General features: G+C 39.3%; 1 protein-coding gene across 1 annotated transcript in view; it reads left to right on the top strand.

The window, feature by feature from the left end:
- The first annotated feature begins 1272 nt into the window (after positions 1-1272).
- The window catches only part of gnrhr4 (gonadotropin releasing hormone receptor 4), an 85463-nt gene continuing 66520 nt past the window's right edge, over positions 1273-20215 (top strand). The window contains exons 1-2 of the mRNA XM_062042560.1: positions 1273-1348; positions 3603-4194. Coding sequence (XP_061898544.1) covers positions 1326-1348; positions 3603-4194 — 615 coding nt within the window. The 5' untranslated portion in view covers positions 1273-1325. The remainder of the gene's footprint in view (positions 1349-3602; positions 4195-20215) is intronic.

Below are 20215 nucleotides of genomic sequence, written 5' to 3'. Positions count from 1 at the left end.
TGAATTCAAACCATAACCAACCATGCATCACTATAGCGCTTGTCTCAAAGTAGGTGTACTGTCACGACCTGTCACATCATGCCGTGACTTTTTTGTAGTTTTTTAGTGTCTTCCTGTGTGTAGTGTTTTAGTTCCTGTCTACTATTTTGGCTTTTCCTGTTTTGTTGGTATTTTCCTGTAGCAGTTTCATATCTTCCTTGAGCGCTGTTCACCGCACCTGCTTTGTTTTAGCAATCAAGGCTATTTAAGTTGTCGCTATCCTTCTTTGCGGGGACATTGTTGATTGTCATGTCATGTTCGGATGTACTTTGTGGACGCTGTCTGCTCCACACGCTGTAAGTCTTTGCTGTCGTCCAGCATTCTGTTTTTGTTGACGCAGCAACCAGTTTAGTTTTGCCTTCTCTAAGCTTCAATGCCTTTTCTTAGCGGCACTCGCCTTTTATTTATTTTTGGTTTATGCATTAGATACATTTTTACCTGCACGCTGCCTCCCGCTGTCGTCTGCATATTGTTTTCACGACAAACCATGTTCCCGACATCTACAAAGCAATTAGCTACCTGCTGCCACCTACTGATATGGAAGAGTATAACATGGTTATTCTGCCGAGCTCTAGAAAGCACCGACACTCAACAACGGCACATTTGCAGATTTTTATTACTGGTTTTTCAAAAAATATTTTTAACCCAAATAGGTGAAATGACATATTCTCCCACGGCACACCAAACTGCATCTCACGGCACAGTGGCTGAAAAACACTGATGTAGACCACAAGGAAGTGTTTTAAATGTAGAACAAAAATAATAATATCACTCTTTCAAAGCACTTTTCAACTGTTTAAATTCCAGCATCCAGGCTAGATTTTGGACAACACATTTCCAACACACTATTGTGTTTTTTGGGGTCCCCGTTGACTTATAATAGATGATAATACGTGCAAGTACATGAATACTGTAATCACCCCTCAATGATGTTTATGAGACAACAGGCCACACTTTTGTGAGGCTCATGTGCATATTAAGACGCATCAATGCCTGATGTGGAAAAAGACAAGCATGCAACCCTCCTTCCTCTCTCTCTCTCTCTCCCTCTCTCTCTCTCTCTCTCTCTCTCTCTCTCTCTCTCTCTCTCTCTCTCTCTCTCTCTCTCTCTCTCTCTCTCTCTCTCTCTCTCTCTCTCTCTCTCTCTCTCTCTCTCTCACACACACACACACGCCCCTCCCACTCCGGCCAATGGATTTTTAAGACCCTCAAGTGAATTCAGTACAGTCAATGGAGGAAGCTGCCGACACACACTGCGGTGGAAACACTCTGTGAGACCCTAATTCATGCGCACAGACCCTCATTTCAGGTAAATTGTCTTTTTTTTTTGTATTCATATTGTCATATACTGAAGAGTATAATTTTGCAGGTTATCAGGATTATTTTGAAAAAAAAGTTAATTTAAATATTTTACATATCTCTTGGGTTTTTAATCGGACCAACACATCAATAATAACCTAAATTGGGTTATTTATTAATTTTTGAAATTGCATTTATTAGAAAAAAATATACATATAATAATCAATTTTACTCTTAGAGATTTACTCTCTATTTTATGCTGCAGCTGTTACATATACTGTAATATTGTACATGGTAATTGTTATATATTGTATATATGATATAAACATATAATATAATATATAAGTATATATCCTATACTGTACATATATTATGTAATTATTATGTATATATGTTACATTTAATATTGCTTTTAGTCTATTTTATACCTGCATTGTCCTTTCCATCTTTTCCATCATTTGTAACTGAGCTACTGTGTGGAACAATTTCCCTTGTGGATCATTAAAGTGTGTCTAAGTCTAAGTCTTTTCTACCGCTTGTCATAATAATTTTAAATACATATATAATATATACAAACCCCGTTTCCATATGAGTTGGGAAATTGTGTTAGATGTAAATATAAACGGAATACAATGATTTGCAAATCCTTTTCAACCCATATTTAATTGAATGCACTACAAAGACAAGATATTTGATGTTCAAGCTCATAAACTTTTTTTTTTTTTTGCAAATAATAATTAACTTAGAATTTCATGGCTGCAACACGTGCCAAAGTAGTTGGGAAAGGGCATGTTCACCACAGTGTTACATCACCTTTTCTTTTAACAACACTCAATAAACAATTGGGAACTGAGGAAACTAATTGTTAAAGCTTTGAAAGTGGAATTCTTTCCCATTCTTGTTTCATGTAGAGCTTCAGTTGTTCAACAGTCCGGGGACTCCGCTGTCGTATTTTAAGCTTCATAATGCGCCACACATTTTCGATGGGAGACAGGTCTGAACTGCAGGCGGGCCAGGAAAGTACCCGCACTCTTTTTTTTACGAAGCCACGCTGTTGTAACACGTGCTGACTGTGGCTTGGCATTGTCTTGCTGAAATAAGCAGGGGCGTCCATGAAAAAGACGGCACTTTAATGGCAGCATACGTTGTTCCAAAACCTGTATGTACCTTTCAGCATTATTGGTGCCTTCACAGATGTGTAAGTTACCCATGCCTTGGGCACTAATGCACCCCCATACCATCACAGATGCTGGCTTTTCAACTTTGCGTCGATAACAGTCTGGATGGTTCGCTTCCCCTTTGGTCCGGATGACACGATGTCGAATATTTCCAAAAACAATTTGAAATGTGGACTCGTCAGACCACAGAACACATTTCCACTTTGCATGAATCCATCTTAGATGATCTCGGGCCCAGAGAAGCCGGCGGCATTTCTGGATGTTGTTGATAAATGGCTTTTGCTTTGCATAGTAAAGCTTTAACTTGCACTTACAGATGTAGTGACAAACTGTATTTAGTGACAGTGGTTTTCTGAAGTGTTCCTGAGCCCATGTGGTGATATCCTTTAGAGATTGATGTCGGTTTTTGATACAGTGCCGTCTGAGGGATCGAAGGTCACGGTCATTCAATGTTGGTTTCCGGCCATGCCGCTTACGTGGAGTGATTTCTCCAGATTCTCTGAACCTTTTGATGATATTATGGACCGTAGATGTTGAAATCCCTAAATTTCTTGCAATTGGACTTTGAAAAACGTTGATCTTAAACTGCTTGACTATTTGCTCACGCAGTTGTGGACAAAGGGGTGTACCTCGCCCCATTCTTTCTTGTGAAAGACTGAGCATTTTTTGGGAAGCTGTTTTTATACCCAATCATGGCACCCACCTGTTCCCAATTAGCCTGCACAACTGTGGCATGTTCCAAATAAGTGTTTGATTAGCATTCCTCAACTTTATCAGTATTTATTGCCACCTTTCCCAACTTCTTTGTCACGTGTTGCTGGCATCAAATTCTAAAGTTAATGATTATTTGCAAAAAAAAAGAAAGTTTATCAGTTTGAACATCAAATATGTTGTCTTTGTAGCATATTCAACTGAATATGGGTTGAAACTGATTTACAAATCATTGTATTCCGTTTATATTTACATCTAACACTATTTCCCAACTCATATGGAAACGGGGTTTGTAAATTAAGTTGGTTCTTTTAAAGACCGCGTGTGTAAATAATAATTTCCAGCACATTCCCAACTGTTGCACTTTTCTCGCAGTTCCCACGCTCCCGGCCGCAGCTGGTGGATGCAGGCAACAGGCGCGGGTCCTTGGATCAAACCCACCCGTCTCGGCGCGATGTTCCACCAGCATGAGGACCCCGAGGCGGCGAACGACAGCTGCCCGGGCGCCGCCTGCAACGCCACCTTGGCGGAGGACGCACTCCAGCTGCCCACCTTCTCCACGGCCGCCAAGGTGCGCGTCATCATCACCTTCAGCCTGTGCGCGGTGTCGGCCGTGTGCAACCTGCTGGTGCTGTGGGCGGCCGGCAAGGGCGGCAGGCGCAAGTCCCACGTCAGGATTATCATCATGAACCTGACCGTGGCCGACCTGCTGGTCACGTTCATCGTCATGCCCGTGGACGCCGTGTGGAACATCACCGTGCAGTGGCAGGCGGGAGACGCCGCCTGCCGGCTGCTGATGTTCCTCAAGCTGGTGGCCATGTACTCCTGCGCCTTCGTCACGGTGGTCATCAGTCTGGACAGGCAGTCGGCCATCTTGAACCCTCTGGGCATCAGGGAGGCCAAGACCAGGAGCAAGATCATGCTGACTGTGGCCTGGACCATGAGCGTCTTCCTAGCGCTTCCTCAGGTAGGACAGACAGATGGGCGTCTTTTTGTGTCAATTCCAAACTTTTTTTTGCTGCTAAAAGTCCTGTTGCAACTCGGAAATGCTGACTTTTCGAAATGAGCAGATCGATCCAAATACCGATTGATATTTTTTTTATTTTATTTTACACATTCTTGGACACAGCAGGATATTTGGGGAAACATCTAAAGCATTTGAATGAGAACCCAAATAATTGCTGAATAATGTAAAATGTCAGGACTAGAGATGTCCGATAATGGCTTTTTTGCCGATATCCGATATTCCGATATTGTCCAACACTTAATTACCGATACCGATATATACAGTCGTGGAATTAACACATTATTGTGCCTAATTTTGTTGTGATGCCCTGCTGGATGCATTAAACAATGTAACAATGTTTTCCAAAATAAAATCAACTCAAGTTATGGAATAAAATGCCAACATGGCACTGCCATATTTATTATTGAAGTCACAAAGTGCATTATTTTTTTTAACATGCCTCAAAACAGCAGCTTGGAATTTGGGACATGCTCTCCCTGAGAGAACATGAGAAGGTTGAGGTTGGAAGGGGGCGGGGGGGGGTAGCGGGGGTGTATATTGTAGCGTCCCGGAAGAGTTAGTGCCGCAAGGGGTTCTGGGTATTTGTTCTGTTGTGTTTATGTTGTGTTACGGTGTGGATGTTCTCCCGAAATGTGTTTGCCATTCTTGTTTGGTGTGGGTTCACAGTGTGGCGCATATTTGTAACAGTGTTAAAGTTGTTTATACGGTCACCCTCAGTGTGACCTGTATGGCTGTTGACCAAGTATGCCTTGCATCCACTTGTGTGTGTGAAAAGCCGTAGATATTATGTGACTGGGCCGGCACGCAAAGGCAGTGCCTTTAAGGTTTATTGGCGCTCTGTATTTTTCTCTACGTCCGTGTACACAGTGGCGTTTTAAAAAGTCATACATTTTACTTTTTGAAACCGATACCGATAATTTTGAAACCGATACCGATAATTTCCGATATTACATTTTAAAGCATTTATTTGCCGATAATATCGACAGTCCGATATTATCGGACATCTCTAAGTCAGGACACTTAATATGAAATTTTTTCCCAGCCGATTCCTGCTCAGTCACTAATCGGAATACAATCCGGGATAGGTACCGAACCCGGTACTTTTTTTGGCAGCGTTTCATGAAAAATACAACGGTGCCATGTTTCGGTATAGATTAAAGTTAAAAGTTAATCAATCAATCATCAATCAAAGTTTATTTATATAGCCCTAAATCATGAGTGTCTCAAAGGGCTGCACAAGCCACAACAACATCCTCGGCTCAGATCCCACATCCCACTGTTAAAATACCACTGATAGTCACACATACAGTAGATGTGATGAAATTACCCTCTGGATTTGACCCATCCCTTTGTTCCACCCACTGGGAGGTGAGGGGAGCAGTGAGCAGCAGCGGTGGCCGCGCTCGGGAATCATTTTGGTGATTTAACCCCTTTATTCCAACCCTTGATGCTGACTGCCAAGCAGGGAGGTAATGGATCCCATTTTTATAGTCTTTGGACTCGACCGGGGTTTGAACTCACGACCTAACAATCTCAGGGCGGACACTCTAACCACAAGGCCACTGAGCAGGCTAGATTGTGCTTGACGTCACGTCCAATGGCCGACGCACTTTGGCGCGTGGACTCAACCAAACTACCTCGAGGCAATTCTTAATGCAAACAAAGAAATCAACTCAAAACGCTCCAACGTAAGTAAAGTAAGGCTCCACTTTTCCAAAAATTTGCTGGCTTGATGCTAATATACATTGGCTTTGCTACTGACATGCTACTAATTAGCAATAACAATTTTACATGGCGATTTTAACACCTCCAAATTTGTTAATGAAAACTACAACTAAATGCACGTTACACTAAAACAGCTGGTGTGTAATAAGTTCAATACTTACAGTATTAACACTTTTAGAGTGCAACAAAAAACACACCATAAACTATACACTACTGCCATCTATCATTTTGGACTTGCAACTTAATGTCATACCTGCAAATGATACTCAGAATTGTGATAGTAAAATAAGATATAACAACTGGACAGCAGTTATCACAAACAGCTATTTTTTAAATGTTGCAATACATTTTTATTTTTATTTTCTAGCGTTGTTTATATACCGTATTTTTCGGAGTATAAGTCGCACCGGCCGAAAATGCATAATAAAGAAGGAAAAAAACATATATAAGTCGCACTGGAGTATAAGTCGCATTTTTGGGGGAAATGTATTTGATAAAATCCAACACCAAGAATAGACATTTGAAAGGCAATTTAAAATAAATAAAGAATAGTGAACAACAGGCTGAATAAGTGTACGCTATATGACGCATAAATAACCAACTGAGAACGTGCCTGGTATGTTAACGTAACATATTATGGTAAGAGTCATTCAAATAACTATAACATATAGAACATGCTATACATTTACCAAACAATCTGTCACTCCTAATCGCTAAATCCCATGAAATCTTATACGTCTAGTCTCTTACGTGAATGAGCTAAATAATATTATTTGATATTTTACGGTAATGTGTTAATCATTTCACACATAAATCGCTCCTGAGTATAAGTCGCACTATGAAAAAAACTGCGACTTATAGTCAGAAAAATACGGTATTTTCTTGTTTGCGCTCTAATTTCTTAGTTCTACTTCCTTTGATGGCATAACGGGCGGAGACTTTACCCCCGCTATGAACGCTGTTGTCCTCACCTGTTCCTGGTTGGCAATCAGGAGGCTCACCAGTCGCTAAATGCCAACCAGGAGGGTTTATCTTCCTAATTTGTCGTTTGTACATGCTGTTAGTGCTGTTTTTTTTCCTGCTACATGCTATTTTGCATTGCTTCACCAAGGGTTCTGCTCACCCGTGGTTCACTGTTGCTGCAACACTGGTGCTTCCTGAGTTTGTCGATGAAAGGACTTTTACCTACACATTGCTTCACCTGTCTCTGCAACCTGGGGTTACGCCAACAACGCCGTGCCGCACCGTGACAATTTCATTTAATAAACCCTAAACAATTAGTTTATGTTCATATGAATATAAATAAACTGCAGTCATATGTTTTGCTTATAGTAGAGACATTTATATTCAATTCTTAATTTTACATTGCATGGAAAGAGAGTTTTATAACCTTGAAGTGAAACATCCATTTGGTTAGGGTTGTACAGTATACCGGTAATAGTATAGTATTGCGGTACTAATGAATCAAAAACGGTACTACACTCTGTTTGAAAAGTAGCGGTTCCCAATTATTATTATTATTATTTTTAACAGGCATGACAGCGCGTTCGTCGTCACGTCGTGACATTGCTGGTTTTACGAGCAGAGGAGCATGTTCGGCAGCGCACACACACGGAGTACTTACAAGCAGACACAAGGGAGAATGGACGCATTTTGGTCTAAAAACTAAAGATAAAGGTGAAGTTATAACACTGAAACGCCCTCAGTAAGAGGTGCTTTAAAACATGGCTAGCTAGCTAGCAGCTAAAATCCACGACAAATAAAGTATGTTTCTTACAAGTATCATTATCACTGCAGGACGAGGAACAGCTAAACACCGTAGGAGGATACAATAGTTCACTGGCGTCACAATGTAAACAAATGCAATGGGTGGATCCACACCTGACATCCACTGTAATGATACCAAGTACAAGAGCGCATCTAGTCGATACTACTATGATTACTTCGATATTTTTTATCGTCATAAAATCTTTTCCCCTTTTTTTAAAATTCATATTACATTCATAAACTCAATAAATACATTCCTAGACACATGAGGACTTTGAATATGACCAATGTATGATCCTGTAACTACTTGGTATCGGATTGATACCCAAATTTGTGGTATCATCCAAAACTAATGTAAAGTATCAAATAACAAAATCATAAGTGATTATTACATTTTAACATAAGTGTAGATAGAACATGTTGAAACAGAAAATAACCAGATATTAACAGTAAATGAACAAGTAGATTAATAATAATTGTTTACAGTTTGTCCCTCATAATTTTGACAAATAATAGAATGATTAATGGCACAATATGTTACTGTATACGTCAACAGACTAATTAGGACCCTTTGTTTGTTTACGTACTACTAAAATACAAGTTGTCTAGTAAGTTCACTATTTTAATTAAATGACTAAATTGTTCTTCGATTGCTTAATGCACCCTAAGATTTTTTGTTAAAATAAAGCCTGTATTGCCACTTTTCTGTGGTCCCCTTTATTTAGAAAGGTATCGAAAAGTATCAAAATACATTTTGGTACCGGTACCAAAATATTGGTATCAGGACAACCCTACATCTGGTACTGGGGGTATTGTTTGCTTGATGTCTTCCTTTTTGGTTCCTATAATAAATAATTTAAAAAATACAAAAATTAGACTTAAATCCCAACCAATATTTGAGTTGTTTTAAGTAACCCTCACCACTTGGTCTAAATATGCTGGTCCAAGGATGTTATTCAGGACTACATGCTGAAGACAAATCTGTATTTAGGGCCAGAATAAGAGTGATTTTTAGACGACATTATTGCACACCAATGCCACAACGGCCTGGGTGAAAAGTTCAACTACATTATGACAATAGGCTTTATTATGAATCAGAATTGTAGGTTGAGGAAAAGAACGATTTAACATGCTATTGTTTTCTCTTGAATACACGAAGAAGATTATTCTGGGGTTGGCAGATGAAGGTTAATTACAAGACTGCATTTGTCCACTTTATTTTCCCTCATGGCGAGATTACAGAAAATACTCCAAATTATGACAACGCTCTCGCTCAGAGCGCTCAAAAGGATTTTTTTTTTTTTTTTACTATGAAATTTGGGATTTTCAAAAGCCGACCGTGACCTGAGAACAGCAGAGCTAATTTAGGATTAAGGCTGGGAGATGAAACAATATCAATATATATTGCGATAGACACATAATCGATATCAATAAAAAATGTGTTGGATAAAACGTTTGATTATTCTTTTCTCTTCTTCCCCGTTAGAAGCGGGAATTTGCAAAGCAAGGTTGGTTGCATGAACAAAGCCACTCGCTCTCTGGTAACCAGTGGGAGTGACACGCTAACGGCCAATTGTTAACTGTATCAACTATCAAATTTGGTTGCGCCGACTTGTTGTCTCGTGGTTGATTCTCTGCATGGAGTGAGAGGAGAAAGTAAAAATGAGAGCGGCAGAGAGCGAAGAAATTGTCGATAAAACAGGAAAAGTCACCTTGACAGTATGGCGGTTTTTTTGAGTTTTTAAAACGGACTGTCGTAGTAGTAGTAGTAGTAGTAGTAGTAGTAGTGGTTTGTAAATTATGCATGGAAATACTGGTAACACCAGACCGCCTTAGCCGTGCTCACCCTTTAGAGCACAATTTTCCTGGCAGTAACCCTGCAGAAAATAGTTCTCAGGTTTTTACGTTTACATTTTCACTCTTTGCACTAATTTGTAAAACTTTATTGAGCATTTCTTACATATTCCTTATTTTTACACCTTCATTTTAAGAGTTTATTGTTGAGTGTTCAATGTGATTTTAGAATCTTGTTGACATTGTTTGATTTTCCATGCTCGTGTTGACATTTCCTTTCCTTTCTGCCCTAATATTTTAGGAGATTATAATCAGAGGAAGGTTACATTTTAAATAAAAATGTTTACATTTAATATATCTCTCTCCTGGTCCTTATTTTTGATAGGTCATAAAAAATATCAATACTTATTGATATCGACTGATATAAAACACTCATATCGTGATACAGTTTTCAGCCATATCGGCCAACCCATTTAGGGTTTTTCTTTTAGCATAGAGATGTATTCATCCCACAATGGGGAAACTATGTGGATGCAGTGCAGATTTTTACATACAGTAACACAAATAAAACTTAATGAAAAACTAAAAACTCCTCTCCGTGTACCTATTTTCCTTATTCCTGATATTCCTCATGTCCTAGCATTTAGTTTCACATTTAGAAGACACATCAGGAGGTGCTGGCATCTCCAGCAAAAAGGCAAAAAATTGTCGGGTTTTGGGTGTATGTTGACATGTATTCCTGAGAGGATAGTGCTCTAGGTTAAAAAGTACATATATTATGTATAGTTTAGGGTTGCGCAATACAAACCACGTATGATATACATTTGGCCGATGATAAAACGTCTATACTTTCGTCATATCGTGATAATGCATGGTGATGACACATTCGAGCTGCGTCCTGCATATTTGACATCTTAAGTCTCTCATCCCCGCCTCCATTGTGGCAAATAAATGTTTCCTACAAGTAGCATTATCACTGGAGGAGAAAGAATAGCTAAACATGCTGCACAACACTCCGTAGAAAGATACAGTCCGACATGCCAACCGCTAAACTAGAGCTCTTGAATGTTAACAGGTGAGGGCGGATCGATACAAATATCGACGATAATGACACCAAGTGTGGTATCGGCATGTGGTCGATACTACAGTGATTACATTGATATTTTTTATTACAGCAAAATCGTTTTTTGTGATTTTTGTTCATGTTCAAAAACTCAGTAAATAAGTCCCTGAACATAGGAGGTAAAAACCAAAGGATTCAAATCCGAACAAGTGACAATTTTTGGTCGTATTGAGTTGTTTTTATGTTATTGTATGAAATACAAGGGAATAAGGAAATCATTAAAATATTTATTTGATATAAGTGCACCTGTGTTTTGTCTGATTATAATTGTGATAAAAAATGTAATCATTCAATGATATTGAACATTTTAAGTATCAGTATCAGCATTGGTATGACCTTTTACAAAAAAACAAACATTTATTACCACATGAACACACGCACATGTCCACAAAATCAGTACCGTTCAGTACTGGTATCAATTATAAGGTACTCGGAATTGGTACACTGCAAAAAATGACTATGGGAAGCATTTGTTAAAAAAGCAACAGTAAAACACCGGAAAATCAAAAATAGTTTATCACAGTAGTAAATGCAGTGGATTCCTGCAAACCAGGAAACGGTAGATACCCTAAATTACTGTGGTTATTATACGTAGAAAACACTAGACTTTATTGTGAAAATGTAAAAAAAAATTGTACAATGTATTTGCAAATACTGTAATGTTACAAGCATGCAAATGCTCCAAAATGTATGGTATTATTATTATTTCTAAATCAAAGTAGGGCTGGGCGATATGGCCTTTTATTAATATCTCGATATTTTTAGGCCATGTCACGAGACACGATATACATATATCTTGATATTTTGCCCTAGCCTTGAATTAACACTTGATGCATATAATCACAGCAGTATGATGATTCTGTGTGTCTACATTAAAACATTCTTGTTCATACTGCATTAATATATGCTCATTTTAAACTTTCATGCAGAGAGGGAAATCACAATAAGTTAATTAACCTAAACTGTATTTATTAAACAGTTATTAAGCAGTGGCACAAACATCCATGTCATTTCCAAAACAGAAAGTGCAAGATTGTCGGAGACATTTTAAAACAAGCTATTAGTGCACTTTTGTGCATGATGTCACTAAGATGACATATCAAAACAACACTAAATTAAAGTGCAATTTTTGTACAGAACGCCACTACAATAGTTTAAAACAAATAAAGTGCACTTTTGTGCATGATGTCACACAAGATATTTCAAAAAGTGTAAAATAAAAATGAGCTGCATAATAGGAAATCAAATAGTGTATGTCCTTCGCTATGTGGTAGGTTACTGCGGACGTTATCTCCTTCTGTTGTAGACAATTTTTTTCGTACGGTGTTGATGTGGAAATTGTTGCTTCGGCATTTTGTTGGTGTGGCACCGGCCGGAGATGTTGACATGCGGAGTTTCAAGCACTCTTCACTCTCTAGCGGGTGACTTTTCAAATGGTGCTACACATTAGCAGCAATGCTAATTTTTGTAGCAACGCTTTTGCCGCATACTTGACATATTACAGTTGTCTGTTCAACATCTTCCCGCTTGAAGCCAAACCACCGCCAGGCGATGGACCCCCTGCTATTTTTCTTGGGAATTATTTATTCTTCCTTCATTTGTTACCAGATTCGCACCTTCTTTCTCCCGTACTGGCACCGCTCCGCTAGCATCACAGCTAACGTTACCCATGCCGCTACCTCTGTGCTACGCGAGAGCGTATGACGTTGCACGCGCGACAGTATGTGACGTATATAACAAGGTGAGCATGTTTTATGTCATTGTGAGAAAGAGAGACAAGAAAGAGTGAGACATGCCTGCAGTGTAATGCCCGCAGCTAAAGGCAACTGTGTGAGAACGTTTACTCGAATATCACGATATAGTCATTTTCTATATCGCACAGAGACAAACCTGCGATATATCGGCTAAAACTGTTTATACTTACTAAACCGTCCCATGTGTGACGTCTGTAGAAGTGTTTTCCTGCATATAGGTACGTGCTATCGTAATATAATCAAGCTAGCGCCGTTAGCATTAGCTAAAACACTAACACGTTTACAAGTGTCTGTGTTAGCATTATTAACTTACAATGGCATTCTTTTTGTATTGTTTCGGTTTCACAAATTCCTCAGTAAATTCCCCAAAACGTCACCGTGGAGTTACTGAGTCTGTTTAGCTGATTGGAGAGCTAGCTTCCGCAGCTAGTGCGCTCATGGGGAGGACTTCTGCTTTGTTTGATCAGCCGTTTTACTACCGTGTTACAGACACCATTAAGAAACAATTAAGGTTCATAAACTAACATTTAAAAAAACTTTGTGTAAAAAAAATAAAATTCACAACGTATATATCTGCAGCTAATATATGGGAACTTTTGGGTTTTTTTTCCTCTAAAATTTAATGGGTGCGGCTTATATACTGGTGCGTTCTATAGTCCGGAAAATACAGTAGTTAGCTCTCTGTGATCAAGGCGCAGCCAAAACTAGTTTGTCTGAGTTAGCGCTTATAATAGCAATATTGCTAATACTTGGTAAATATTCAGGTCAAGAGTATTGTTGGCGGTTTTTGGATTTGTTTTTTTTAGAGGGTTTTATGAGCGGAATAGTGTACTCCTATTTGCTGCATTGTTAGCTACCTGGTACTTGCTGTATTTAACGGCATAGAATGCATTAAAAAAACAAAACACATGTGTTCTCGTCTTACATAAGGATTGTGAATGGTAGGCAAAACTCCAAAAAAGTGCAGTTCCCCTTTAATTCGTACATTTATTTTTTTATCCAACTAGTCTTGACACTCCTTCATAGGGACTTTTCTTATTGCTTTGATCAAATAATCAGTGTGGAAATGAACACTAATAAGATTGGCAGTGTTTGCTGTGGTGCATCATTTAGCATTTCATCATTTTAATTCATTTGCATTTTGGCAGCGGATCGTTTACCTTGGCAGTTAGCATGCTGCATGGGACTCTACCTGAATTTGAGGATGGAAAAACAAACATCCTAGTAGGATTTAGCCACCGGGAGCGTAAACGGAGCGATGGAGGGGAGACGAGGAAGATGATGAAAGTTGCATTTCATGCTTTCTCTTCCCATCCAAGCATCACGCCTGAAAGCACTTTCAAAATGTGCTTCAAACATGTCCTCTTGTTGTTATGAAGCAATGTTAGCACAGGATGTAACACTCACACTGTGACTCATCTTAATAAAGGCCTACTGAAATGCGATTTTCTTATTTAAACGGGGATAGCAGGTCCATTCTATGTGTCATACTTGATCATTTCGCGATATTGACATATTTTTGCTGAAAGGACTTAGTAGAGAACATCGACGATAAAGTTTGCAACTTTTGGTCGCTGATAGAAAAAGCCTTGCCTGTACCGGAAGTAGCAGACGATATGTGCGTGACGTCACATGTTGTGGAGCTCCTCACTTCCGCACATTGTTTACAATCATGGCCACCAGCAGCGAGAGCGATTCTGACCGAGAAAGCGACGATTTCCCCATTAATTTGAGCGAGGATGAAAGATTCGTGGATGAGGAAAGTGAGAGTGAAGGACTAGAGGGCAGTGGGAGCGATTCAGATAGGGAAGATGCTGTGAGAGGCGGGTGGGACCTGATATTCAGCTGGGAATGACTAAAACAGTAAATAAACACAAGACATACGGTGGGGCAAAAAAGTATTTAGTCAGCCACCCATTGACAATCAATGGGTGGCTGACTAAATACTTTTTTGCCCCACTGTATATATACTCTATTAGCCACAACACAACCAGGCTTATATTTAATATGCCACAAATTAATCCCGCATAACAAACACCTCCCCCCTCCCGTCCATATAACCCGCCAATACAACTCAAACACCCGCACAACACACTCAATCCCACAGCCCAAAGTACCGTTCACCTCCCCAAAGTTCATACAGCACATATATTTCCCCAAAGTCCCCAGAGTTACGTACGTGACATGCACATAGCGGCACGCACGTACGGGCAAGCGATCAAATGTTTGGAAGCCGCAGCTGCGTACTCACGGTACTGCGTCTGCATATCCAACTCAAAGTCCTCCTGATAAGAGTCTCTGTTGTCCCAGTTCTCCACAGGCCAATGGTAAAGCTTGACTGTCATCTTTCGGGAATGTAAACAATGAAACACCGGCTGTGTTATCCGGCACAACAGTCAGGGGGTGCATTCTACGGCGGGGGTGCGTTATCCGCCACAACACCTGCCGCAATACACCGCTTCCCACCTACAGCTTTCTTCTTTGCTGTCTCCATTGTTCATTGAACAAATTGCAAAAGATTCACCAACACAGATGTCCAGAATACTGTGGAATTTTGCGATGAAAACAGACGACTTAATAGCTGGCCACCATGCTGTCCCAAAATGTCCTCTACAATCCGTCACGTCACGCGCAGGAGTCATCATACCGAGACATTTTCAGCAGGATATTTCACGCGAAATTTAAAATTGCACTTTAGTAAGCTAACCCGGCCGTATTGGCATGTGTGGCAATGTTAAGATTTCATCATTGATATATAAACTATCAGACTGCATGGTTTGTAGTCTTGGGTTTCAGTAGGCCTTTAAAGACCTGTAGTGGACAAGTGGACATCTAGTGGTACACCAAGAAAAACTTATTTGGGTGTTACCATTTAGTGGTCAATTGTACGGAATATATACTGTACTGTGCAATCTACTAATACAAGTTTCAATCAATCAATCAATGAATGCCTGAGCCTATGGTGCTGTTAAGTTATTGTGGCTCAATTCGCCTTAATTTTTTTAATTTTAATGTATTATTATTTTAATATATATTATTGTTTTAGTTGCTCAAGAGATATTCCTGGCTCTGAATTTGCTCATTGCTATTTTTATGTTTTTGTGCATTATTTGTTGCCGTCATCATTAAACGAACAGGTTACTCGTCAGTTACTCAGTACTTGAGTAGTTTTTTCACAACATACTTTTTACTTTTACTCAAGTAAATATTTGGGTGACTACTCCTTACTTTTACTTGAGTAATACATCTCTAAAGTAACAGTACTGTTACTTGAGTACAATTTCTGGCTACTCTACCCACCTCTGTTGATTTTCCAGCAGCATATGGTGCAAATCAGACAAAAGTGAAGCAGAAGTAATCTTTGTGGGTGACTAAAACAAGATCTGCTAGTCTTTGGTGCAGGAGTTTGAACTCTGAGACCACGCAGCAGCCAAAGGCGCAGCAATGACTGAAGTTCAAAACACATTTCTGATGTGATATTAGTGGCTGTTGACGCACTGCTCTTCAAAAGCAGTATGAAAACATCTCTGCTGTCGAGAAGGTCGTCATTTTTTTTCCACTCTGCTGGCGCGTCATCGTGACTCAGGGTGATTTCAAAAGCAAAAAAACAGTACAGTAGCACGCTTTGACAATTGAATGACACAAATGAAGGAATAGTTACAAATGGAAACGCTTTGAAATGCGGCAGTGGAGCCAAAATGCCAAAGAAATTAAAGGAATATGGAATGATGATGGATAATCGCGTCAAAAGCATATCATCGTTACTCAGTGTCAACTGTGTATGTCACATTTATGTTTCATATTATATATAGTATTTCTGATTGGTGTATTTCACAATGTAGTTGTTTTTTACCCCCCAAGAAGCTTGAAAAACGTTTAAGCTACTTTGATTATACAGTAGGTATAATGCACAATGCACTCTTTATTGCAAAATATGTCTTACTTTGCATTTTGAGATAAAGTCTGGAGCTCTGACAAATACCTACTAGTCAGACGGGGAAGTGGCACTTTTTTTCTTCAGCGAATATGCTAACCCATATCATCATATCCATAAATCCGTAGAAACAAAGACTGGCAATCATATTTTATAGGTAATTATTATTATTATAATTATTATTTTCTTTTACAAAAATGACTTAATGTGTTTTATTAGCGCATATTTTATATTATTAATAAAGTAAACTGCATGAAAATCATTGAGAAAGGAGCAAGTTATGTTTTATTTTCAACATACAACGCAATGTATTTCATTGCCTTAAAGGGGAAAGTTGCCCCCGCTAAGATGGCCGCCACTGTACTGTACAGCAGGCACATGGCTTAGGCCAGATGTGTCCAAAGTGCGGCCCGGGGGCCATTTGCGGCCCGCAGGTAATTTTTTAACGGCCCCACGGCACATTCTAAAAATACGATTTAAAAAAATAAAAAAACATAAAAAGGGGCAAAAAAGAGCAAACAGGTGAAATGTAACACGAACATTTTGCAATGTTGACTCTAATAACACAAAGCTGTCATGCAGGCTGTTTCTTTCTTTGAAAAATAATAATGAATCAAAAACAATGTTATTATGAATTGTTTATCTATTCAAAGGTCTAATTACGTCACATTAAATATTACACTTTGTGATATTTTTTGGGGAAAATGTTGCATATTTTGTGTTTACCATATAAAAAATAAGTTTTTTTATTTATTTTTTTAAAGAAGGGCCTAAAACGAACAAACAAGAAACATAATAAACAACAATAAAAGTTATAAGTGACGGATAGATCTGAAGTTGATCTCGAGACTACTGTGTTAAAGGCCTACTGAAAGCCACTACTACCGACCACGCAGTCTGATAGTTTATATATCAATGATGAAATCTTAACATTGCAACACATGCCAATACGGCCGGGTTAACTTATAAAGTGACATTTAAAATTTCCCGGGAAATATCCGGCTGAAACGTCGCGGTATGATGACGTATGCGCGTGACGAAGTCAGTTTAACGGAAGTTATGGTACCCCGTAGAATCCTATACAAAAAGCTCTGTTTTCATTTCATAATTCCACAGTATTCTGGACATCTTTTGCAATTTGTTTAATGAACAATGAAGGCTGCAAAGAAGACAGTTGTAGGTGGGATCGGTGTATTAGCAGCGGACTACAGCAACACAACAGGAGGACTTTGTTGGAGAGCAGACGCGCAAGCCGCCGACCTCACCTTGACTTCCTACGTCTCCGGGCCGCCAAACGCATCGGGTGAAGTCCTTCGTCCTTCTGCCGATCGCTGGAACGCAGGTGAGCACGGGTGTTGATGAGCAGATGAGGGCTGGCTGGCGTAGGTGGATAGCTAATGTTTTTAGCATAGCTCTGTGCGGTCCGGTTGCTAAGTTGCTAAGTTAGCTTCAATGGCGTCGTTAGCACAGCATTGTTAACCTTCGCCAGCCTGGAAAGCATTAACCGTGTATTTACATGTCCACGGTTTAATAGTATTGTTGATTTTCTATCTATCCTTCCAGTCAGGGGTTTATTTTTTTTGTTTCTATATGCAGTTAAAGCACGATGCTATCACGTTAGCTCCGTAGCTAAAGCATTTCGCCGATGTATTGTCGTGGAGATAAAAGGCACTGAATGTCCATTTCGCATTCTCGACTCTCATTTTCAAGAGGATATAGTATCCGAGGTGGTTTAAAATACAAATCCGTGATCCACAATAGAAAAAGGAGAGTGTGGAATCCAATGAGCCAGCTTGTACCTAAGTTACGGTCAGAGCGAAAAAAGATACGTCCATCACTGTCTCTCAAGTCCTTCACTGTAACGTTCCTCATCTACAAATCTTTCATCCTCGCTCAAATTAATGGGGTAATCGTCACTTTCTCGGTCCGAATCTCTCGCTCCATTGTAAACAATGGGGAATTGTGAGGAATACTAGATCCTGTGACGTCACGCTACTTCCGGTACAGGCAAGGCTTTTTTTTATCAGCGAGCAAAAGTTGCGAACTTTATCGTCAATTTTCTCTACTAAATCCTTTCAGCAAAAATATGGCAATATCGCGAAATGATCAAGTATGACACATAGAATGGATCTGCTATTCCCGTTTAAATTAAAAAAAATAATTTCAGTAGGCCTTTAAAAGTTTAAAAAAAATATGTACCATTTATTTTTAAACAATTTACTGAGCAGGACCCTGTTTTAGTGGGACTTTTTTTTTTTTTAAGTGTCATTGCTCAACAAATAATAATAAATAAAAATCAATGTTGTTATGAGTTATGTTATAAGCTCCAATTATTATATAATTTGAAAATTTCCACTTAAAAATGTTATCGGGGGAAAACATTGCATATCTTGTGTTTTTTCCATAAAAAAAACAGGGATTTCTTTGACAAAAAGGGCATACGACTTTAATATTTAAAAACAACTTTATATTGACAGATAGACCTAATGTTGATCTAGAGATTTAAACTTTGAATAATAATAATAATAATAATAATAATAATAATAATACTAAATAATGACACATTTTTAATATATTTTTTACCTAAACCCTTTGGGGTCCCCGGGATCAAGTCTGAGTGAAGGCCTAAATGTATTTTTTTTATACATATATTGTATTGGTTTTTAAAATAAAAAAATATCAAAATGGCCCCCGCTTGCTTTGATTCTTCAGTGTTTGGCCCTCAGTGGAAAAAGTTTGGACACCCCTGGCTCAGGCCATGTCTACACTAAGTCGTTTAACCCCTTAAACGAATAATTATTCAGCTTAAGCTCCGTTTCAGCCACACTCACCCATCCTTTAAGGTCCCCCTCGTCGGACAAATTTTTACACGGCTAAATCAGCCGTGTATTTCTTGAATCTCGGGCACTTAGCTTTGTATGGACTCATTGATCGTTTACAAAGTGAGTTCGGAGAAGAAGTGACGCCAGAAAGACCGCGCCCACACAGGAAGTGACGTCAGAAAGAACGCGCCACAGCCAGCTTCATAATAAAGCGGTTTTGCAACTTGGCGCTAACCACTGGAAATATGGAGGCGAGTCATCCAGACGTGTTTCTCCTTCTTCTACATGTACAGACACTTGTGGAAATCACACATGAATACCTTAAGAGAAAGCGATTGCAGCTATTTGGGATACAACACTTCTCAGACGGCAAGAGAACTTCCCAATGTCCGGCCGTGTCAGCTGTGTTTCTACTTACCGAAAAACTTTGTCCATTTTCGAAGGAGAGACAACGAGAATGCGAGCTCCCGTGGATGTAATAAAAAAGGTAGCATGTGCTTTGTATTACCTGGCCGTCGAGGAAAACGGCGAATGCATTTGGACTGGCAAAGCAGACTGTATCAGTTATTGTCCACCATGTATGTCGCGGACTCAACGTCTAGGTCCAGAGTATATAAAGTCACCAAAAACAAATGGACAATGAAGGTGAAGGCAAAAGAGTGAGGAGTGTCCTGACCAGATATCTACATCCCTAGATTGATTGATGTAAAATGTTCCTTATCACATCGTTTACTTTCACATGTCCATTAAAGATCTGATTAATTTATGATGGCTCAGGTGTGATTCACTACAATAGGGCCCCATAGCACACTGGATTACAGTTAATTGGATATTGTTCAGATAAGTTACATTTAAGAACTTGCACACAAAGCAACACTGGAGGTGACTATGACGTGCGCATTTTCCGCGCATGCGTACTAAGTCGCGTTGCGCCGGCGGACGGAGGGGAGCGGAGGTCTTAAACAGTGGCATTATTGTGTGTGGACACGGATAAGGTTAGGTGTGATTTACCCTGGATAACCTTATCTTAGTGTAAACGGGG

The sequence above is a fragment of the Entelurus aequoreus genome, linkage group LG03, assembly GCF_033978785.1.
Source record: "Entelurus aequoreus isolate RoL-2023_Sb linkage group LG03, RoL_Eaeq_v1.1, whole genome shotgun sequence".
NCBI lineage: Eukaryota > Metazoa > Chordata > Actinopteri > Syngnathiformes > Syngnathidae > Entelurus > Entelurus aequoreus.
Note: the sequence above shows the minus strand (reverse complement) of the source record. Positions and strands in the feature narration are given on the sequence as shown.